The sequence below is a fragment of the Mytilus trossulus genome, chromosome 3 (assembly GCF_036588685.1).
Source record: "Mytilus trossulus isolate FHL-02 chromosome 3, PNRI_Mtr1.1.1.hap1, whole genome shotgun sequence".
NCBI classification, from domain to species: domain Eukaryota; kingdom Metazoa; phylum Mollusca; class Bivalvia; order Mytilida; family Mytilidae; genus Mytilus; species Mytilus trossulus.
Window position 1 is genome coordinate 16,550,425 of NC_086375.1, and position 24,408 is coordinate 16,574,832.

The 24,408-nt window shown below is 31.0% G+C and overlaps 2 protein-coding genes across 2 annotated transcripts in view; one reads left to right on the top strand and one right to left on the bottom strand.

The window, feature by feature from the left end:
• Window positions 1-1,556: 1,556 nt before the first annotated feature.
• The window catches only part of LOC134710263 (ryanodine receptor-like), a 126,722-nt gene continuing 103,870 nt past the window's right edge, over window positions 1,557-24,408 (bottom strand). The window contains exons 100-117 of the mRNA XM_063570543.1: window positions 24,065-24,265; window positions 23,531-23,728; window positions 22,685-22,757; window positions 19,821-19,891; window positions 19,246-19,324; window positions 18,890-18,910; window positions 17,986-18,072; window positions 17,174-17,548; window positions 16,681-16,799; window positions 16,111-16,171; window positions 15,585-15,731; window positions 11,156-11,287; window positions 6,572-6,620; window positions 6,046-6,153; window positions 5,347-5,411; window positions 4,805-4,905; window positions 4,260-4,311; window positions 1,557-3,679 (exon numbers count right to left, since the gene is read on the bottom strand). Coding sequence (XP_063426613.1) covers window positions 3,581-3,679; window positions 4,260-4,311; window positions 4,805-4,905; window positions 5,347-5,411; window positions 6,046-6,153; window positions 6,572-6,620; window positions 11,156-11,287; window positions 15,585-15,731; window positions 16,111-16,171; window positions 16,681-16,799; window positions 17,174-17,548; window positions 17,986-18,072; window positions 18,890-18,910; window positions 19,246-19,324; window positions 19,821-19,891; window positions 22,685-22,757; window positions 23,531-23,728; window positions 24,065-24,265 — 2,038 coding nt within the window. The 3' untranslated portion in view covers window positions 1,557-3,580. The remainder of the gene's footprint in view (window positions 3,680-4,259; window positions 4,312-4,804; window positions 4,906-5,346; window positions 5,412-6,045; window positions 6,154-6,571; window positions 6,621-11,155; window positions 11,288-15,584; window positions 15,732-16,110; window positions 16,172-16,680; window positions 16,800-17,173; window positions 17,549-17,985; window positions 18,073-18,889; window positions 18,911-19,245; window positions 19,325-19,820; window positions 19,892-22,684; window positions 22,758-23,530; window positions 23,729-24,064; window positions 24,266-24,408) is intronic.
• LOC134709367 (uncharacterized) lies at window positions 12,878-14,594 on the top strand. The gene has a single exon (XM_063569535.1). The coding sequence runs from the start codon at window positions 13,215-13,217 to the stop codon at window positions 14,592-14,594; it is 1,380 nt and encodes a 459-aa protein (XP_063425605.1). The 5' UTR covers window positions 12,878-13,214.

A 24,408-nucleotide genomic window follows, 5' to 3' on the forward strand; every position in this document is an offset into this window, starting at 1 on the left:
TCAGTCACATACTGGCATAGCCAAACCACTGTGTATCGTCAGTACACGGAATATAGGTACTAACCAAGCGGGTGTGAGCGATTTTGACCTTACACGATAACGAAAATCTTTGTTTTGCTTTATCAATATTCAATGTACATTTCTCAACATTAGAAATTCATGCTCCCAAATAATTCATCGATTATTTCCTATTCATAAAACACCTTTGATATTTTAATAAGAACAATTACCTTGTACATGTGCAAATAGTTGTGAATGTCAACACCAACTTTCAATTTCGATACAATTGTCGAGACATTTACATGTTTTATCTGAAATAAAGCATTGTATAAAAAGATACAGGGCAAATGTAATAGTTACCAATCATAAACCTATCTGTGATTACTTGTTCCTTAAATTTTTGGGGTAATAAATGAGCATGAAAATAATGTTTTTGTGTAGGGTGTACAACAACTTAACTATGCACCGTACATAATGATTTATGTTGTCAGCTAAGCACCGTACACAATGCTTCTTTTCGGAATTAAATATTGAAAAATGTACATGTATGAGAGATTTCAATGCCAATTATTGAAACAGCTATTCTTATTACACGCACAAGTGGCCTTATATCAGAAAAAGAGTTGCAATGAATATAGAATCATTTCGAATGAGACGAGCGTCAACTTCTTTCACAAGTATTTGCACATGTTTTTAGTAATCGTTCTTGTTTGGGGAAAATAATGAGACATCTTTAATCATCAACCTACGACCAAACCATTTCCTATAACAACAATTATGTTAAGATTGAAGTACACATTGGTATTATGTTAATAAAACAAAGATTTTCGTTACCGTGGAAGGTCAAAATCGCTCACGCCCGCTTGGTTGATACCTATATTTTTGCTGTACAATGATACACAGTGAAAACGAAACTATAGATTTGCACTCATCTCTCCGGCTAAGTTTTCCTGTAATGTTTTCATCTATTGATTTAATATTTAGTACATTTAGTAATGTATTTGCAATACCTTTATAGAATGGTTGTTCAGGACTGGTCTAGACCTAAGAAGATTTTTAAGATTTATTAAAATAATTAACATATTTTTACAACAAAAAGAAGAGACATATTTCATTGAGCCGCATCTTCTCTGAATCCTTACAAAGTTGGTAATATGTGTGATATAATGTATTAATGTAGTGTTTTGTACTACCTTAAGTTGTCTTTGAAACAATCTTTTTTCCACAGAAATGACCAATTTTTATCAGAGAATAACCGAATTTGGAGGCTTATGTTGTTGAAAACAGAATAAAGAAATCTAGATGTTTAATGATTTTTGTGATGTTGGATCTATTTTACATATCTTTTATTGACATGCCCCATAGTGTACTGTAGCCCATCAACAAGGCAATAGTAGGAATGTGACCTCCAAAAAAACCCTATACATTTACAATATATGTGTGGAGCTCCATAAGAGAGAGAGTCTGTTCCAGTTCAGTAGACTGAGTATATTACTTCAGGTCTTATAACCAATGCTGTAATCAATGGTTTAACAAATGTAAAAGAACACATGACAAAGATTTTATCTTTTATTTCTTTGGTAATAAAATCAAAATTGCATTTGACAACTCTCTACAGTGGATGAACAGTGATCATATGAAAAACATTCCTATTCACAGGGGAAAATACGAACAAATTCTGCTACATACATCTGGAAGACTTTATGTCAATCATGATATAAAAAACAAGTACTTTTTGTTCCAGGATGGCACACATGTAAGATTTCTTATTGAAAAAAAAAGATATAAACAGATTCTTCAAGATATTATGAAAGAAGCACTGATGTTCAGAGGATAAAACTTATTCCTGTAAAGTTGTTTGTTAAACCTAGTATTTAAATTCTAAATAGAATATAAGTTAGTTTCTACTAAACATTATTACTTTCACAATATCTTGAAACAGTCTTATCAGCATTTAAGAAAATCATTTTAAACTAAATATGAAAAAGCTTACCAAAACTGCAAAGCAAAGGTAACATATTGTCAGAATTAAGTATAAAAAGTGATATTCAACAACTATTTTCTTTGAGAGGTTCAATATCTTATAAAATCTTGATGTGAAAATAGGATATGTGTGATGAACATTACAACTCATGACAAAACATTTCTTAACATTAAATGATATGTTTTCAGTGAAGGTATACAAAAAATAAATAAATAAATAAGTACACAAATAAATAAAAGCAAATGTATAGCTTCATCTAACTACATATAAATCTAAGTGAGCTATTGCACAAGTCCTGACTAGTCTAAATAATTAAATAATAAGGTGAAAGATCAATCTATGGAACAAAACAATAACAATGTTAAAATACTTGGCACAACTGTGATAATACATGCTTTAAACACTGAACAATAAACTGTCAACATATATTTGACAAATGAGCATGATCTTTTTATTGCATTTATAGAGAAAAACATCCCAGATCTTAACATTAAATATGAAAAAAATATTCATGGCACTATGTATAAAATTGTGAAAAAAACCATGACAAATTACGAACTCCATGACACAATGGATATAACTGTGAAAAGCCATGACCAATTAAAAACACAATGCAACCATGACAAAATATACCTGCATGGCATCATCAATAAAGTTATGAAAAACCAAAAACAAAACTAAAAGGCGATAAAAATGTAAATGCATTGATTAAAAGGGGAGGGATAGAAATGGACGAGATTCTTTAGCTACTAACAGCGAACTAACAAATATAACTAACCACTATAAAAAGATCTATTTAACAATAAACAAATAACAACAACCATCTACTGACTTGGTAAAAAATGTGATGGACAAAACAATGATATGATTCACTACAATCTCAAGTTTTAGAGGTACACAAATATAAAATACTAGGAAAACACTCTTATTTTCAAAATCACAGTAAATATCATTTTATGTAAAATTGGCTGACAAAACAAAATCACAATTTCAAAATTGAGTATCACAACAATGGAACAAAGCAGGATTTCATAAATCAAAACAATAACACTACATCTCCTCTACCGGATCTTCAAGAAAAATACGAAACAGAAAATCCAGTCAAAGATTTTCAAATTTATTACTAGAAAATCCAGTTTTCAACGTTTCTATTTTTCAAATAATTTGTCACCAGAGAAAGAGATGTATTTAAGTGCATTTAAGTACATGTATTAATACTGTCCCACATAACCATCATAGACTTTGTCTCGAGAAAACTAAGGAGGACACACAAAATTTAAAAATAAAAGGGGCACACTACCAAAATGTCTCTTTGTCCATTCAGGCTATGTGGAAAGTTTTCAGACATCACAAACATGTAAAATCTTGTAAATATTCACTCTCAACAAACAACTTCCTAACTTTGTCATAAAAATCAGCATCAAACTTTCTGAAATTTTAAGTACAATGTTTTCCATGGTATAAAATCATTTCTCCTATTAATAATCTACTTAAGTGTAAAAATATCAACTATATGAGTATGTCTAGCATCGTATTGCCATTTCTTTGGTAAATGTTTTTGATTTAGTAACTCCTGTGATAGGAGTAAAGCCAGTTTTAGCTACTGGGTTCATCTTCATACTGTTTTCTGAAACAATCTCCTACAGGGAAGAAGTCCCAGCACCTCTGTTGATAAAGTTCCCATACATATGTTTCCTGAAATAGTACATGAAAATCACAGATTTAAAAACTGGTTAACTTGTTAATGATTTTTTAATGTGGCAATTTATGTTGTACCAAAAAAACATCAGAGAAGACAAAAAAAAAAAGAAATGATTTTGCTGTCAACATATATTCACAATATGTATTTACATTTGTATGAAATAAATTTTAGACATAAGAAGCCTATCAAGTAATTCACAAATGTTTTGTACAAGCTGAATATGTTAGGAATGATAAGACAATAATTAGATTCCTCATCAAAATTTTACATTAAAAGTAGATAAGTGTCTTACAATGTTTCATTTTTATATTTGGTATTTCCAATATAATGTTTAAATCAGACTAGAAACATGTGAGCCAAGGCTCTATGCGTTCAATGCAGTACTTTGAACTACAATGGTTAACTTTTTATACATTGCGTCTTGGATTGATAGTTTTCAGTCGTACCACATCTTCTTATTTATATATAGTACACATATTGCTTTTCTTTTCAAATACAACATAATGTTATTCTAAATGATGAGAGAACTCTCATTACTGTAGATAGAAACTAACTTTAATATATAATACCTACCTGTCCTGTATATTCTGTATCAGGCTTGTTAATCAAGTGCATCAAGAAAAACCTGTCAATTGTAAAAGAAATCAATGAAATTAACAGCTGTACAATAAAGTTTTAATTTGTATATATTACTATATAACATAGTTCTTGTTAAATGATAAAAGAATTTTGGAGACCAGTATACTTTTGATGTCCACTACAATCATGTTACAAACACAAACCAGTATCATCCTTCAGCTTTCAAGACCATTGATAATCTGTTTATTGATGTTTTTGTCGCTCTGTGTTGAAAGTGTCATTGTGACTGTGAGATGAAGAACAGCAATAAATGCAATTTTCTTTTGCTTTTTGTGTATTTTTTACTGTGCATGTATTGATTTTGTGGCATGAATGGATACCCCATATCCTTTGTTTTTATTTTATAATCTTATATATCAAATTAACAGTACATCTGCTTTATTGAACGTTTGTGTTCTTTCTGAAAAATATTGAATCCTGAAGAGTATCTCAGAGATTAAATATTTAAAGTTTGATGAGTGACAACATCAAATACTTACATGTAGTTGGCAAAATTATGTTCATTTGTCGTATGAGTCTCAAACCCATGAGGTACTTTGTCAAAGTATTCCTTTCCAATACCACAGATGAAACATTTTGACTGAAATAAAAATATGTAACTTTACAAAAACACTTACTTTTTTTTCCAATTTGATAAACTCTGATACAAACAAGACAATCATTTAAAAGTATCATCTTTTAACCAAAAAAACATTAACATTGATGGTTCAGATACACATTGTTTCTGTTTCTTAGTGACAATATGATTCTATAACAACTCATTATAGAGTATTACATGATCCTTTAATTGAATAAGAGTTCTATATTCTTATTCTTGATAGAAAAGTATATTTTCTGAAATTTCAAAACAATAACTTATTACCTTTTTTACTTTGGAATTTTTGTGTGCAGTTTTTGGTAATTTAAGTTGAACATCTTCTTTAATACATTTTACAATATTCAGAAAAAGTTCTATAATTCAATTTTTGAAAAAAGTATGGAATCCCAATAGCTTTAATAATGCTTATAACTTTAAGCTTACCTCCATGTCTTCTTTGACTTGTTCTAACTGATCTCTCAATTCTCCAAAGGCATCAATAATTAAACCTATAATGGAAACATAACATATGTTAGAAATAGTATGTATAGGATAATTATAGGCTTCTTTATTCCTCAAAATGCATTATTTTAATAAAAGGTGATGAGGGTGTTTATAAACCACCTAGACTGCATGATGGTCTTGCAAGTTGGTACAAAATTTAACACAATTATATTTGACGCAAGATGTGAATGTATATTAGATTTATAATTTAGCATCCTTAATGTATTTAAGGAAATCTTAACATGAATTCATGTATTCATTAGTTTGTGTGGTCTTTTTTTTTCATTTATAAATAGATTGAAATGATCAAGTTGATAATCAATATAGCCGTGAAATTACAGCTCCCTCCACACACACTTACAAAAAATGTCTATTGGAACCTGATATAAAGAATATATATAAGAGGAAAGAGTTGTAAGACACTTATGCCCCTGCTGAAGCTTTGCAATGAAAATTGGATGAACAGAAAGAAGAAAGAATATCAGTCAAGGGTAACACTTTATGAACCTATAGCCTACAGCAGGGGCATAACATTTAAGTGACTGTGATTTCAATAAATCTAGATATTTTTCACTTAGTTGAACTCTTGTTGTCTTAATGCAATAAATTATTCCATTTGGATTCATTCTCTGTTCTTACCTTGGATGATAGCTAGCAGAATAACAATCACAAAGAAAAAGAATGTGATATCAAATAAAATTCTCCAGACTTCAGTTGGATCTCCATCGGCTGGCTCTATCTCGTCACCTAGGTAAATATGATGGAAAAAATATATTTAAAATGATTTAAGTAATTTTTGATGTTGAGCAAATGAGATAGCTAGTTTCACAATTTCCTCATAGCAACAACATAACAATATAAGAGCATTAACATGATTCTACTTAAATTTTTATAATCACATTTTTTTATACACCCAAAGTTTTGTGTATTGTTTTAGCAGATACAAGACATTTTTATATTCCTTTTTTCCTTTGCATATTTCATGAGGCTAGACAAATTCAATATTTCACTATTTTCAAAATTTCTTACATTTATATTTGAAACTACTATATGTGGTTTCATACACATGTATATACAATTTATTTTTTGTTATAATGAAGTGATCTGTAAGTTTGAAATTAATTCATTTTCTGAATTATTTTATCAAATTATATGTACAACTTACCTATACCACCGCCTGCTCTTACACCAGTATGTAAATGGTACACAAAACACTGAAAAGTAACACAGACATTAGTTACAACTTGACACAATTAAGCACAAGTTTTGGCTAGCAACAAAATCAGGTTCAGGTTTTAAAAATGCCCTGTAACTAGTCAGGAATATGGTAGTTATTATCTAAAAGTTAGTTTCTATATATTATGTATGTTGCATTGGCATTTGTTTTTGTTGCACTTCAGAGATTCTTTTGTTATGTTGTTATCCTCTGTTTTAGTTTGTTATGCAGATTTGTTTCCTCTCAATTGATTTATGACTTTTGAACAGCAGTATACTACTGTTGCATTCATTTATCAGTTCTGTGGGTTCATTTTTGTGGGATACCCAATTTTGGTTTGTTGAATGAGAGTGATGTTTAATTCAAAGGTAAATTTTGTAACATTTAATAACCAGATGCTCCGCAGGGCGTAGCTTTATACGACCGCAGAGGTTGAACCCTGAACGGTTGGGGCAAGTATGGACACAACATTCAAGCTGGATTCAGCTCTAAATTTGGATTGTGATTAAATAGTTGACACAGCATAGGTTTCTGACACAGAATGAATGTGTTCTAATGAAATTAAAAAAATTGTTTTCTCTTAGAGCAATTCACTATGCTGTTGAATATTATTCCTCTCAAAAAAATGTTTGAAGAAATTTTCTTTTTATTTATGAAATTTCAAATGAGAAAATTGAACCCAATTTTTTTAATCACATCCCCCTTTCCCTTATTCCAAAACTAATCTTAATTAAAATTTCTAATGGAGTTTGCAACAATTACTACTCATTTAAATACATCATAAAATATTAAGATGTAAAAAAACTGCTTGTTATCACTGAATGGTAAAGATTATTTTAATTTATCAGTTGGTAGTAAAAAGTGAATATACATTGTATTGCATATTGTATATATAACCAAGATTTAAGTTGATTCTGGACAAAGAAAGATAACTCCAAATAAAAAAAAATCTTACAATTAGATATTTCTTGCTTACTATTCTGGACAAAGAAAGATAACTCTAATTAAAAACAAAATTGCTATTTCACAATATTTTGCAATAAGATATTTCTTGCCATTGCGCAATACTGTGCAATTGAAAAGACTTGCTATTGCACAAAACTTAATATAATAATTTTAGATCCTGATTTGGACCAACTTGAAAACTGGGCCCATAATCAAAAATCTAAGTACATGTTTGGATTCAGCATATCAAAGAACCCCAAGATTTCAATTTTTGTTAAAATCAAACTAAGTTTAATTTTGGACCCTTTGGACTTTAATGTAGACCAATTTGAAAACAAGACCAAAAATGAGGAATCTACATACACAGTTAGATTTGGCATATCAAAGAACCCCATTTATTCAATTTTTGATGAAATCAAACAAAGTTTAATTTTGGACCCCGATTTGGACCAACTTGAAAACTGGGCCGATAATCAAGAATCTAAGTACATTTTTAGATTCAGCATATCAAAGAACCCAACCGATTAATTTTTTGTCAAAATCAAACGAAGTTTAATTTTGGACCCTTTGGACCTCAATGTAGACCAATTTGAAAACGGGACCAAAAGTTAACCAGATGCTCCGCAGGGCGTAGCTTTATACGACCGCAGAGGTTGAACCCTGAACGGTTGGGGCAAGTATGGACACAACATTCAAGCTGGATTCCGCTCTAAATTTGGATTGTGATTAAATAGTTGACACAGCATAGGTTTCTGACACAGAATGAATGTATTCAAATGAACTTAAAATTTTTGTTTTCTCTTAGAGCAATTCACTATGCTGTTGAATATTAATCCTCTCAAAAAAATGTTTGAAGAAATTTTCTTTTTATTTATGAAATTTCAAATGAGAAAAATTTAACCCAATTTTTTATTCACATCCCCCTTTCCCTTATTCCAAAACTAATTTCAATTAAAATATTCTAATGGAGTTTGCAACAATTACTACTCATTTAAATACATGATGTAAAAAAACTGCTTGTTATCACTGAATGGTAAAGATTATTTAAATTTATCAGTTGGTAGTAAAAAGTGAATATACATTGTATATTGTATATAACAAAGATTTAAGTTGATTCTGGACAAAGAAAGATAACTCCAATTAAAAAAAATTCTTGCAGATATTTCTTGCTTACTATACTGGACAAAGAAAGATAACTCTTAATTAAAAAAAAAATTGCTATTTCACAATATTGTGAAATTAGATATTTCTTGCCATTGCACAATACTGTGCAATTGAAAAGACTTGCTATTGCACAATACTTAATATAATAATTTAAGATCCTGATTTGGACCAACTTGAAAACTGGGCCCATAATCAAAAATCTAAGTACATGTTTAGATTCAGCATATCAAAGAGGCCCAAGAATTTAATTTTTGTTAAAATCAAACTTAGTTTAATTTTGGACCCTTTGCACTTTAATTTAGACCAATTTTAAAACTGGACCAAAAATTAAGAATCTACATACACAGTTTGATTTGGCATATCAAAGAACCCCAATTATTCAATTTTTGATGAAATCAAACAATGTTTAATTTTGGACCCCGATTTGGGCCAACTTGAAAACTGGGCCAATAATCAAAAATCTAAGTACATTTTTAGATTCAGCATATCAAAGAACCCCAAGGTTTCAATTTTTGTTAAAATCAAACTAAGTTTAATTTTGGACCCTTTGGACCTTAATGTAGACCAATTTGAAAACGGGACCAAAAATTAAGAATCTACATACACAGTTTGATTCGGCATATTAAAGAACCCCAATTATTCAATTTTGATGAAATCAAACAAAGTTTAATTTTGGACCCTTTGGGCCCCTTTTTCCTTAACTGTTGGGACCAAAACTTCCAAAATCAATACCAACCTTCCTTTTATAGTCATAAACCTTGTGTTTAAATTTCATAGATTTCTATTTACTTATACTAACGCTATGGTGCGAAAACCAAGAAAAATGCTTATTTGGGTCCCTTTTTGGCCCCTAATTCCTAAACTGTTGGGACCGAAACTCCCAAAATCAATACCAACCTTCCTTTTGTGGTCATAAACATTGTGTTTAAATTTCATTGATTTCTATTTACTTTAACTAAAGTTATTGTGTGAAAACCAAGAATAATGCTTATTTGGGCCCTTTTTTGGCCCCTAATTCCTAAACTGTTGAAAATAAAACTCCCAAAATCAATCCCAACCTTTATTTTGTGGTTATAAACCTTGTGTCAAAAATTTCATAGATTTCTATTAACTTAAACTAAAGTTATAGTGCGAAAACCAAGAAAATGCTTATTTGGGCCCTTTTTGGCCCCTAATTCCTAAAATGTTGGGACCAAAACTCCCAAAATCAATACCAGCCTTCCTTTTATGGTCATAAACCTTGTGTTAAAATTTCATAGATTTCTATTCACTTTTACTAAAGTTAGAGTGCGAAAACTAAAAGTATTCGGACGACGACGACGACGACGACGACGCCAACGTGATAGCAATATGCGACGAAAATTTTTTCAAAATTTGCGGTCGTATAAAAATCTACATACACAGTTAGATTCGGCATATCAAAGAACCCCAATTATTCAATTTTGATGAAATCGAACAAAGTTTAATTTTGGACCCTTTGGGCCCCTTATTCCTAAACTGTTGGGACCAAAACTCCCAAAATCATTACCAACCTTCCTTTTATGGTCATAAACCTTGTGTTTAAATTTCATAGATTTCTATTTACTTATACTAAAGTTATGGTGCGAAAACCAAGAAAAATGCTTATTTGGGTCCCTTTTTGGCCCCTAATTCATAAACTGTTGGGACCTAAACTCCCAAAATCAATACCAACCTTCCTTTTGTGGTCATAAACATTGTGTTTAAATTTCATTATTTTCTATTTACTTAAACTAAAGTTATTGTGCGAAAACCAAGAATAATGCTTATTTGGGTCCTTTTTTGGCCCCTAATTCCTACACTGTTGAAACCAAAACTCCCAAAATCAATCCCAACCTTTCTTTTGTGGTCATATATCTTATGTCAAAATTTCATAGATTTCTATTAACTTAAACTAAAGTTATAGTGCGAAAACCAAGAAAATGCTTATTTGGGCCCTTTTTGGCCCCTAATTCCTAAAATGTTGGAACCAAAACTCCCAAAATCAATACCAACCTTCCTTTTGTGGTCATAAACCTTGTGATAAAATTTTATAGATTTATATTCACTTTTACTAAAGTTAGAGTGCGAAAACTAAAAGTATTCGGACGACGACGACGACGACGACAACGACGACCACGACATAGCAATATACGACGAAAAATTTTTCAAAATTTGCGGTCGTATAAAAAGAAGAAAACTAAATTGTCACTCCATAAATCATAAATTTATTTAACAATCTTATTTGAATGCTCTCTGCATCCTACTTAACTTTTAAGCTGACACAGATTATTTTTTTTGACAATACAATTCTATATGGTCTATTGGAAAAGACAATAAATGTATATTGACCTTCAAATGACTTTGTGTTTTGCTTTATTGTGTTGTTAGATTGCTGTCTGACTAAAACATTAAAATGTAACTTACTGTTAACATATCATGACATTTATAATCTGTGTTTCCATCTTCCTCTTTGACGTAGAATTTACGGAAGAAGTTGAAAGCTAAAACTGTGTAGATGTACACAATAACACTCGTTAACATCACTGTCAACACAAGCTGGAAAATAAATAGAGCAGACATAATTATTAAACTAGAAAAAAACAATTTATTAATGAATAATTATTTTCATGGTACAATGTAGCTTAATTCTTAAATAAGGCAATATGAGTTTTGGCTAACTTATTACACAATATTGTTGGGATTCAAATCAATCAAATTTATAAATCAAGATGCTAAGAAAAATATTACCAAAACTTTAGAACATTTTATAGATGTGTTTTTTAGGAAACAGGAAATACATTATTAAAGGAACTGAAACACATTGCATCCAAAATCTTGAATTTTGAAAGGTAAAATTGAAAAGTAGTTTCTAGCCACAGTAGACAGGGATTTTAAAAGAAGGTTCATGTACCCTTAATTTATCATTATTTTGAGAATATTTAGTGAAACTTAAATAATAAAATTGAGAATGGAAATTGGACATATGTCAGAGACAACAGCCAAAGGCCACCAATGGGTTTTTAATCCAGCAACAAAATCCTGCATCTGGAGGGGGCACCTAGCTGGTCTAAGTCAATCTTGATCAGGTAAGATAGTTATAAAGATTAGATTCAAGAATCCAGTTTTATAGAGAATAGAAAACAAATACAAAATAATATATCCTCCTCTATATATTGTCTGTTAGTACTTTATAAATTCATTACCGACTGATTTGGTAAAAAATATAAGAATAGAAAAATAAAATAAATTAAATTAAAAAATTAAAAAAACAAACCAAACATTTAAAGAAAACAATACTGACAGAAATACAATTTAAATTCTCCCTCATAAATTCGTCCGAATTTAAAACATTTCTATACTAAATACATGGCTAAATAAGAGACAAGTCATAATTTAGGTTTGTTTGCTCGCAGTAACTTTCTTATTTTCTCAGCGAAACAACATTTAATATCTTGTAAACATTTTACAAATTACAAAAATATACCACAATTCCATCTATATACATTCACAATGTCCTCTAAATACATATCAATACAAACATAACTGTAATATATTATGCAGAGCTTAACGTTAACTTCGTCTATCAAAGTTACTCGAGCACATCGATAATAATCAAACGTAATCAGGACTTATATATGCCTATAAAACTCCACCCGTACTACCGCCCTCGAAATATTCGTGCAGAAAACAACAGTAACATCAGACCACTTCTGATTTACATACTAGCCAAACTTGTACCACAAGTCTAAAGATAGAAATAGAATAGGGAAATTCCAAATATAACGGAATAGAAATAAATATATATCTTTCACTTGTCACTAAGTTCAATAATATTTATTGTATTTTCTATGTGTATTCAAAATAACAAGTTTCCACTAAGATCACATACTTTTTATCAATTTACTCTTTCACCATAGTGAAGAATTTTTATAAATTTTGTCTATATTCAATCTCAATGATATGTACCTTGATGTACTGAGTGACTTGCACCTCTTCATTTTTGTCAAACTTACAATACATTTAAATACCAAAACACTTTGACAAATATTGATTTTTTCTAAAACTGAATGTAATCTTCAATAAACAATACACAGATCTAGTTAGATTAATCTAAAACTTTAAATGTAGCACATTTTCCCGATTCATTATCATGGCGTTTTCCAAATCTATCCAGAAGATTCAGGCTCCAATGTCCTGTCAGTTGTGTGAAGAATCCAGTGAGATAAAATGGAAGTGTTTAAAATGTAACTTTCTTTTGTGTACAAAATGCTAGAAACTTCACCTTAAAGTTAAATCCACGGACAAGCATGTTATAATAGATATAAAAGATATTGCCAACTACCACCAGCAAGCAAAGGAAAGTGTGGATTTTAGTAATATACCATGTGAATTTCATATTGGACAAAACTGCTGTTTATTTTGTCTGGACTGTGAGGAAGTTGTCTGCCCTTTGTGTATTGCTAAAACTCACAACAAGCATAACATGATTGAATTAGATGAAGGATATAAGTTTACTATAAATAAAGTTGAAACTATGAACTCTGACCTTGAAGAGTTGTTATTAGATAATGTTATAAGACTTTCTAAATTAGAGTCTCTGAAATCTTCTGAAAGCTCAAAATATAAATCTGAGAAGCTGGAAATTCTAAATCAAGATCAAGTTTTAAAGAATGAAGTTGACAAGCATACTAAGAAACTTTTAAATGATCTTGAAGAAAGATGGGAAACTCTGAAGTTATCTTTAAATGAAGAAGAAAACAGATCACAGAAGATTAACAAAGAAATACAACTTAGGAACAAAAACTTATACCAAGCCTTACATTCAAACGATGCTAATGATGTCTTCAATAAATTAAAGGGAGAAAAAATAAACCTAAAACACAGGACAGTGAACCCAACATTTAAAAGACTGCCACAGTATGTACCACAAAAACATCCAATTTTAATTGCACAGCATGGAGAATTAATTGACTTCAAGGATGAAAAATTACAGGATGAATTTATTTTTAAAGTTAAACAGCAATATAAAACTGGATTAAATTTTGTTGAAAATTTAGTGTGCTGTGATCATGGAATGCTATGGATAGACTATGGGAAGGGTAAAACCTTACAGAAAGTACAACCTATCAACCAATCAATAAATGTCATCAAAAACTTAAATATGGAAATATCTGATATGGCTCTGTTACTATATGGTGGATTACTGCTATGCACAAAAGAACCTGAACTAAAAATATTTCAAAATAGAACTTCAGAAGTTGAAGATACAAAATACAGTGTAGCCCCACTGATATGTATCTCTGTCCATGTATCAATGGGAAATAAAATAATAGTGGGTGCTAGAAATGAAGGAGAAAGGGCATTCCCTGTCAGTGGTCCGAGGAAGGTCATTGTGATGGATTTGGATGGAAAGAAAGAGAAAGTTTATCACTTAAATAGTAATGGGAAACCTATATTTTCTGTTCCTAGACGAATAACTTCTGATAATGATGATAACATTTATGTCATAGACATTCTGTCAGAAAAAGATTGGCGTGGCAGGATAGTGGCAGTAAATAATTCCAATGGAGTGAAATGGGTATATAAAGGTCATCCAGATATGAAAATAGAACAAATATTTCAACCTAATGATTTGGTTGCTACAAAATCAAACAATATCATAGTCACAGATGATCAAAATCATATGTTTCATATTCTTAATAAAGGACAATGCATCCGTTACTTAGAAGCAGAAGAGTTTGGTATCAACCTTCCTTCGTCTTTAGACATTGGTATTGATGGTCTTTTGTACATTGGCTGTGGAACACAAGAAGAAGAACCAGCAGAAGCCAAAATTTTTACTGTTGAATTTTCTGGATTCTGAATTGTCAATTAAAATAAACTATAAAACAATATTAAAAGAGACAGTACTTTATTTTTCCAATTTTTGTGCTATTTTCACATTTCCTGACCGGTGTGAGAAAAACATTTCTTCTCACTAGTGAACAATCTGTTCTCGTCAAATAATTGGTTGAAATTTAATTGTGACGTTTAATTTTCTTGCTTTCTTCTGAATTTTCTTTTTGTGACGTCATGAGAAAAGGTGACCATGTCTGATGACGTCACATCGAAAGTACACAACTTTACTCAAATCTTTGAAAAAGAAGGATAAAATCATAAGAGAAACAGATTCCACCACTGTAACTTGTGTATTACGATATTTCTCCACTCTAAACAGTTAAATTTTGATTATTTAAAAAGTTCGGCCAGCCTTAAGCTTTAAATATTAAAACTTAACTGTCAAGAGTGAAGAAATATACATTTAGTAATACACTTATTGCAGTTGTTTCTCCCCTTCTTCAATGATAAGAGAACACTTGAATAAAGAAAATAATTCCAATATTCAAAGTTTCAAATGTATTGTAAAATAAAATGTTAAAAAATATGTGATTATTAAATCCCAGCCATGAGTAATAAGCTTTAAATTTTGTACTTCATAATTAACACATTTTTTCTGTGAAAGAGATGTGGTATAATTGCTAATGAGACAATGATCCACCAATGGTCAATAATTCCTAAAACAATTCCATATCAACACATAGCAGGTGCAAAATTTCAACATATGTAGTCTTCAGGGATATGAATAGACAACTCATTGATTACACAAATGAGGTACTGTACCCACTTTTCTCCATCCATCCAACATCAACATATTAAAGCTGGTTTTGGACTTTCTCTTACCCACAAATATGTATAGCAAACTATATATCACTGCCACTCATTGGTTAGGGCATCACATCCTAAATCAAGGAGACTGCTTTTATTCTAGTTCTTTGGATGAGTTTGCAATAAACCATGTAATAACCTAACTTACCTGTTTACCGTTGTGTGTAACAGACTGTAAAATAGTCCTCAGTGCAGGAATGGCGATAGCAACATCCAGTAAATGTGCAGCAAAGAAAAAGTAATTCTTATTTCCTAGGACTGAGAAGATGAAGTACCAGGCAATGTATAAGAAAGACTGAAAATATAAAACAAATCTAGCAATGATAGTTGTAAGCAAAAAGAAATGTAATTATGAACCGAGGTTACAAATTCAACCACTTTCTCAATTTATTCAAATCATGGATATTGTATTTGTCATTCAGTTTTATATGTTTTACAGAATTGTACAAGTGATGTCCAGAACCGCCTTTTTGTTTACTCGCTCTCTGTTGTCGTCAACTAAAGATGTACTTTTGTTTATCAGCTAGTCCCAAACCAAAACTAAAGTGAAAAGAGGAGGACCAACTCGTCACAATTATTATCTATTATACTGTATTAACCAAATCCAGACCTTCTTTTATGTATCATATACAACAATTACAAAAATAACTCATTTAATATTATTGTTGACTTACATTATCTGTAAAGATGACACCCCATTTCCATATCTGGTACTGCCAATCAACATTGCTCAAGCTAAAGGTAGAAAATATAAAATATATTATATAAGAGATATTCTTTCATTTCCTTCACGAGAATAATCACTAATTCACAGTTGAAGGATTTGGATTTTTCAAACAAATTGCTTCTCCTCCTCACTTAACTTTTTTTCTTCTTAAAATGATATGTTTTTAGACAAGTTTCTCTACGGGTTCAGTCACTATCAGGTTAGCTCATAGAATAGTTTGATTCAGGAAAATTTGAATCAAACAATCTTAATCTGAAAGAAAAAAACTGACAACACATACTTTTTTTTTTGTGGGTACTAATTTTTTGTGGAGGTTTGATAACATGGTTTTGCTCAAGTTTGTCTATATATAATATAAATTTTGTACTTTGTTAACATTAAAATTTGGGGTTCACATTTACTCACAACAATGGGTATCACCCAAATAAAACTAAATCAACAGGAACCAGGAACACAATTATAAATATTTATCAAAAATTAGTGTTTCCTTCTTCCACACATAAATATTAAAACTTACAAAGATGGAAGGACACCAGATTTCTGTTCTTCTCCAATTTTGATGGAATCACTTTTGTCCATTCCTAATAGGTTACTGATAGCTTCATAGTCATACTGTTCTGCATATCTAGCTCTCACCTTAAATCAAATACAATTTCAAACTAATTGTTCAAGCTTTAGATACCACATAATATTACTTATGCTAAGAGAAAGAGCCCTACTGAATTTAAATGTCAACATTAGCTTAAGGCTGTTCCTGTGTGAAGGGATTGGGAAGCAATCCCTAAACAATTGTGCTAAAAAATTGCTTCTTTAACTTCGTCAGATCAATAATTTGAACACAAAGATCCAAGGTTTCAGTCCAAAAAGAGAAAATGTGATTAGGAATTATGCTCTCCCTTTACAGCTGTGTTTTATTTCAAGTCAAATAACTTATGATTGAAATATGGTGTTTATTTCAAATTACAGATTTGAAAAAGTATAATTCTGATCTTATAATGCAAGATACTTACCTTCTTTTTTACAAACTTGTCCCAGTAACTTTCTGGAAATGATTGAGTACTTAGCACAAGTTTATCCCAATGTGCCTTGATATCATCTTCTGGTTGCTCAGCTACCCATAATCCTTCAAATTCCAGCTTCCTGGCAATTTCCTTCTCTCTTTTAAATATAACTAATGGAACTTTGAGACAGTAATAGGCAATGAGCATAGAGAATGATATCACACTATGAGCTATAGCTAGAATTTGCATCATGTATTCTCTGAAGTAAATGTCATCTTCCATAGCAACGACCTCATCGAACTCTTGCTCTACAGCGCCACCTTCTGTTCCATTATTGTCACTGTTGTCGTCTGCTTCATCTCCTGCTAATGGGATTCTGTTGACCTAATGAGGATAGAAGATATTATGTGTTAAAGCAGTTTCTGAATATTCAATAATAGTGCACATCACAATTGCAGTAAGTTGTGATTTCTTTAGCTCAACACCAATGAAGACTGTCAAAGAGTCATCAGTTTGGTTCAATTCAAAATAATCTTGTACTACTAACAATTAATATTCTTGTCAAATTGTCACATACACATACTGTAAATTTAGAAATTAATGTGATGGTATTATTAATGCAAATAATGTGACTGTATTAGATTTGCAATAATAAAAACTTGCATTTATAAATTCTGCAGTGATTTTTCTTCACAAAACTTTGATATCAAATTATTTAGATCAAACAATTTTACCAGTAGCAAAAGCTTAGTGTCTTGGATAATAGACTTTCAAATACGAACATGATTGAAGTAATTCTACATGTTTATATGGAAACTCACCCGGTAGAATAACAGCATGACATTGATAATAAAGGCAAGAACCAAGGCTGCATATTTAAAGTTGTAAAAATTCCTGGCAAACAAACTCTGAAAATAAATAGATAAGAGACTTGTTACTTTAAGTTTTCAAGCAAAGCACTCATATCAGTTTTGTTTATAATTAAAATGTCCTTAACAGTTCTAATTAAATATACAAGGCATCAGTGGCAGAGTTGTCAAAGTATTTCTCATAGCGGATCACTAGCCTATCACCACAAAGGTTATGATTTGATTTTGTACCAATCAAGTGAAATAAATATCCAATTTTCATTGACTAGGAGTGCCAGGTTTTTGGCCAAAATTAATCAATTCTCTCCAGGCATTTTGACATTCTCCACCAATTATATCTCCAGGATATAGCAAATACTGCTGAAAGTGACATTTAAGTTGATTCCACACCAAAAATCAATATGTTTTTGGTCAATTATTCAATTCAACTCTATTCAATAGTAGCAGTGAACTAGCCATAAGAGGGACAATCTAGATGCAAGTATCTCTGATCAAAAACTGTGTATTCGGGATAAGTTTAAAAAGGGCTCATTCTTATGGTTGTGAATCAAGGTCTTGTGAAAAGTTGGAATATTTCTGGTCAGATCAATGATGAACATTCTTACAAAATGCTTTTTAATCCTGATGGTTTTTTAATTTCATTGAAATACTATGAATGAAAAGGTTTTAAGATTTTTGTCTACACTACAAGTTTAAGTTGAGCTATGAGCTGAGAGAAAAGTGTTACAAAAGTGTAACACCCTGGAATTGGAAAACTGAGGTAAATTTCTTTTTAAAACTGATTTTAATAGGCACAGGTACATTCTGAAATGGATTGCAAAATAGGCGGAGAAACAAGCAGTTAAATTATCATTACCGCAAACTTTCTGAGAATATTCTGAAAAACAAAATGCATGTAATGATTTTAACTCTTGCAAAAAAAAACTTTAAAAAAGACAATATACACAATGAATTGGAAACATCAAATACCAACTAGATTCTATTAAATTATCAGACTAAGAATTTGAAGGAACATTTATCATCAATAAAAGATATATTTATTCAAGACTTTGATAACTTTTATCTTAAATAGTGCTACTTTTTATTTCAAAGCAAATACCGGTAAACATCATCACAGGAAAAACTAACATCATCTGCTCCAGATTTTCATCATAAAGCAAACTGAAAAGAAAACTCCCAAGAGCTTATGAATTTATTAATAAATATGCATACCAAAACATATTTCCCCCAATCAAAACTCTTTGCTTCGTATGGTAATTCATCATCTTCTCCAGATTTGTGTGATGGAGATCTGAAAATAAAAGTTTTAAAAGGTCAGTCCAGATATTACTTATTCATCCATACAGGGAAAAAGAGAGCATATAGTGTATTTACTCATCACACAAATCTTAACATTTAACAAACCCCAAAGCAAATAAATGTCACTTTTATTACTGTTCTTCATCCCAAAGCCATAGTAAGACTGACTGATTGTTCACTGTTCTGTCTTTCATGACAAATGTGAATAACCTATAATTTAAATAATGTAACAAGCATCTTATGAAATATTTTTTATAGTAAAAACAAGGTGACTGTGTGTATGGGAATTCTATTAATTAAACCAAACATATTTTTTTTGAAATTTCAAGTCATGCTTACAATTAAATACTAGTATGATGGATGCTGTATTTAAAATGGAACCTATTTTTTAAAGATTTTTTTTTATGATACTGCATTAACCTTTGATGCACGTAATCCAAATTGAATGTAGGCAAGCAGGAAATGTCTATTCTAGGATTTAGTTTTACCTTGGGACAGAATCTTCTGGTTCTTCAGTTTCTGTTACTGGAACTTCTTCCTTTACTATAGGCTTAGTATTCTAAAAATAAAACAGTCAAATCAATCACTGGAATCGGATGATATGTTCTTTTAATACCATTCATTCTTTCACTAATTATAAAACCTTTCTTAACATTGGACTGAAATTTTTCATTAGTTTACAAACAAGAGGCTCTCAAGAGCCTGAATCGCTCACCTTAATTCTTTTGGTTAAATCTCTCATCAATGATTATTTTGGCTTTTCAATTTATTTAAATGTTTTTTGGATCGTCCTATTTTCTTCAAAAGCCAAAAAAAATAATCATTTTCTCCTATGTTCTATTTTAGCCATAGTAGCTATGTTTCTTGACATACAAGGAAATAAAATATAAAATTTATACTAAATTCTCTGAAACTCATTTAGCCTAAGTTTGGCTGAAATTGATACAGCAGTTTCAAAGGAGAAGATTTTTTAAAGCAAGTCAACATGATGAACAAATTGCGAAAAAAGTCCTTAAAGGGCAATAACTCCTTAAGGGGTCAATTGACAATTTTGGTCAAATTGACTTAATTGAAGATCTTACTTTGCTGAACATCATTGTTGTTTACAGTTTATTAAATTTCTATCTATAAATATATTCAAGATAATAAACAAAAACAGCAAAATTTCCTTAAAATTATCAATTCAGGGGCAGCAACCCAACAACAGGTTGTCTGATTCATCTGAAAATTTCAGGGCAGATACATTGTAGATCTTGACCTGATAAACATTATAACCCCAGGTCAGATTTGCTCTAAATGCTTTGCTTTTTGAGTTATAAGCCAAAAACTGCATTTGATCCCTATGTTCTATTTTTAGCAATGGCGACCATGTTTGTTGATAGATCATAACTTCGGATACAATTTACAAACTAGATACCCTAAGGAACATTCAGTTAAAGTTTGGAAGTATTTGGCCCAGTAGTTTCAGAGGAGAAGAATTTTGTAAAAGATTTTTAAGATTTACGAAAAATGGTTAAAAATTGACTATAAAGGGCAATAACTCCTAAAGGGGTCAACTGACCATTTCCGTCATTTGACTTATTTTAAATCTAACTTTGCTGAACATTATTGCTGTTTACAGTTTATCTCTATCTATAATAATATTCAAGATAATAACCAAAAACAGCAAAATTTCCTTAAAATTATCAATTCAGGGGCAGCAACCCAACAACAGGTTGTCTGATTCATCTGAAAATTTCAGGGCAGATAGATCATGACCTGATAAACAATATAGCCCCGGGTCAGATTTGCTCTAAATGCTTTGGTTTTTGAGTTATAAGCCAAAAACTGCATTTGACCCTTATGTTCTATTTTTAGCAATGGCGACCATGTTTGTTGATAGATCATAACTTCGGATACAATTTACAAACTAGATACCCTAAGGAACATTCAGTTTAAGTTTGAAAGTATTTTGCCCAGTAGTTTCAGAGGAGAAGATTTTTGTAAAAGATTACCAAGATTTACGAAAAATGGTTAAAAATTGACTATAAAGGGCAATAACTCCTAAAGGGGTCAACTGACCATTTCCGTCATGTTGACTTATTTGTAAATCTTACTTTGCTGAACATTATTCATGTTTACAGTTTATCTCTATCTATAATAATATTCAAGATAATAACCAAAAACAGCAAAATTTCCTTAAAATTACCAATTCAGGGGCAGCAACCCAACAACGGGTTGTCTGATTCATCTGAAAATTTCAGGGCAGATAGATCTTGACCTGATAAACAATATTACCCCATGTCAGATTTGCTCTAAATGCTTTGGTTTTTGAGTTATAAGCCAAAAACTGCATTTGACCCCTACGTTCTATTTTTAGCAATGGCGACCATGTTTGTTGATAGATCAAAACTTCGGATACAATTTATAAATTAGATACCCTAAGGAACATTCAGTTAAAGTTTGAAAGTATTTGGCCCAGTAGTTTCAGAGGAGAAGATTCTTGAAATAGTTTACGACGACAGACGACGACAGATGACGGACGACGGACGACAGACGACAGACGACAGACGACGGACGACGACGGACGCCAAGTGATGGCATAAGCTCACTTGTCCCTTCGGGACAGGTGAGCTAAAAATGAATTCTAACTTTATTATAAGTGTTTAGTTCACTTAATATTCTGAAAAGACAAAGGGTCTAAGATAGACACTGTAGCATATATAAAATTATAAAATGCTTCTGTTGTAGGATTTTGCTATTTTTTTTTTAGCATGTGCTATCACTGAAAAGCATATGCTGGGCTCTTGAAAAGGATTTCTTATTGTTTGGTGTTGCTGGGTTACTGTCTTATTAAGAAATATTCTGGAATTCATTTTCCATGGCAAGATCTATTGCAATATTTATTCCTGATGGAATAAAGGGTATTTACCGATTGTGCAAGGGATCTATAGCCAGTCAAGGTCGTTAAAAACTTCCATTTGTTGTTGGTATATAACAGGAACAGTATCATAGCATTGTTTAAACCAATCACTCTATAGAAACTTCTGTTTAGAAGAACGAATACGTATTAAATGACTTTTTAAAATATTGTATTGGTTGGTGTACTGTTCCATTGGGGGAAAAATCTTTTCCTGTAACAAGAGAACTTTCACATGTTGTACTTGGATGAAGAATTGTCATATTGGCACTCATACCATATCTTCTATATTTATTTACTGCATGGTTTGTTGCTCGTGCTGTGTGGATGCAGTAGAATATATTCCCATGCTTGTGGTGTATGCCCTTATATTTTTTAAATTATGGGTTGTTTGCATGTGAGAGAGTTGTCACATGTTTGACCTGGATAGAGAGTTGTCTTATTGGCACTTACCTCTTTCACAGGTGGTGTGCTTGTTTCTGTCTGGGTATCTGGTGTTTTTGTTACTCCATTAGCCAGATGTGGTCTGCAAAAATAAGATAACATAATTGTTATAATTCAGTCTGTCTAAACATTCATTCTCTAGTTAAGATATAGAGCAATTGAGCTTAACTGACCTGAACATGCTGAATGAATGATCAATCTTAGTATTGATTTTAACCTGTCAAGGCTGTAACAATTGTCTTCAATTTTTGCATATATTTCATTATACTCTTAAATCTATGAAGTTCAACACTTATTCTTAGAAATGCACACTTGAAAAATCTCCAAATGATTAAGTTTGACTGTTAATTCTAAATGTTTGCAAATTTTCAGGATTAAAAAAATGTGAAGGGAGAGGTTTTGCAAAATTGTATGCAACATTTCCTGACATCATATCAATTTCAAATTACTTGCTGTTTTGTTCATTAATTGACAATAATTCAATTTTGGATGCAACACGTTTTCTGATTGGCTGACGTTATTTTGTTATCAACCCATAGACATAATTTAGTCATGTGACCGTGACGTCATCATTGTTTTTTCATGGTTTTCTACAGTTTAAGATAGAATTTAGAATTAAATAATAAGAAATGACTGTAATATTTTTTCTGTCTATTCGAAATAACATAAAAAATTTGGTGCACACTGTTAAATAACCCGCTACGCGCGTTATTCATTGTGCACCAAATTTTTTATGTTATTTCTTCATAGACACTAAAAAATATTACAGTCATTCCTTAAATAAATAAAAGCAAATATTTTTGAACTCAAAGTATCTTAGCTTGAAAATATAAATCACAAAGCTGCAACACTTACTCTTCTGTTTCACTTTCCTGTTCTGATTTCATGGGTATTCCAAATGGTGTCATTGTCTCAGATGTTTCTAGTTCCATGGGAGGTATATACACTCTTGGTGGGGGAGGGGCAGGAAGAGCTAACATTGCTGGTGTTGAACCTTCTACAGACTCCTCCCTCTCTCCTTTCATCATGTTAAATATAAACTTCATCAATGTCCTGATAAGAAAAAGATAGCAGAAGCATATTAGCTAAAGTCTATTCACTTTAAAACTATATATCGTACTTAACTTTTATGCAGAATGGGATTCAAATATAATTCAAAGACTATTTGAATGAATTGTATTTATGCTCAAAACCATATCATGTAATGTTTCTGGATGGTATCATTTGCTTCAAATAGGCAACAATTCTGTATTGACGTTATTTATCATTGATTTTATCATAATTATACACTACATGTTTCTGTTAACAAAACTTTGGAATGTTTTAAATACTGAAGATTTTCTATCCTAAATTAAGGTTTTACCATAGTATCTTTCAATCATCACTCACCACAATACATGGAAAAAGAACGTCAACAGTAGAAAACCTAGTCTGAAGTTCAACTTTATCATGGCCACAAACAACTGCCAGTATGTCATCTTTTTAAATGTCTGATAACCCCACTTCAAGTTAGTCCAGGTAAATAAGGACAACATAGTCGATAAACCATCCACAGCAAATCTATACACTGTAGATATTGGCTCCAGTACTCTGGAAAAAAAAATCACAATAAGCATTCAAAATTACTGCTTCTTTTTTTTTAAATTTATTCCAGAAAAAAGCCAAAATCTATTGCCTTCATCCCAGTCGACCCTTTTTGCAGAAATGTTTTTTAATTACTATTTAATTGGTCT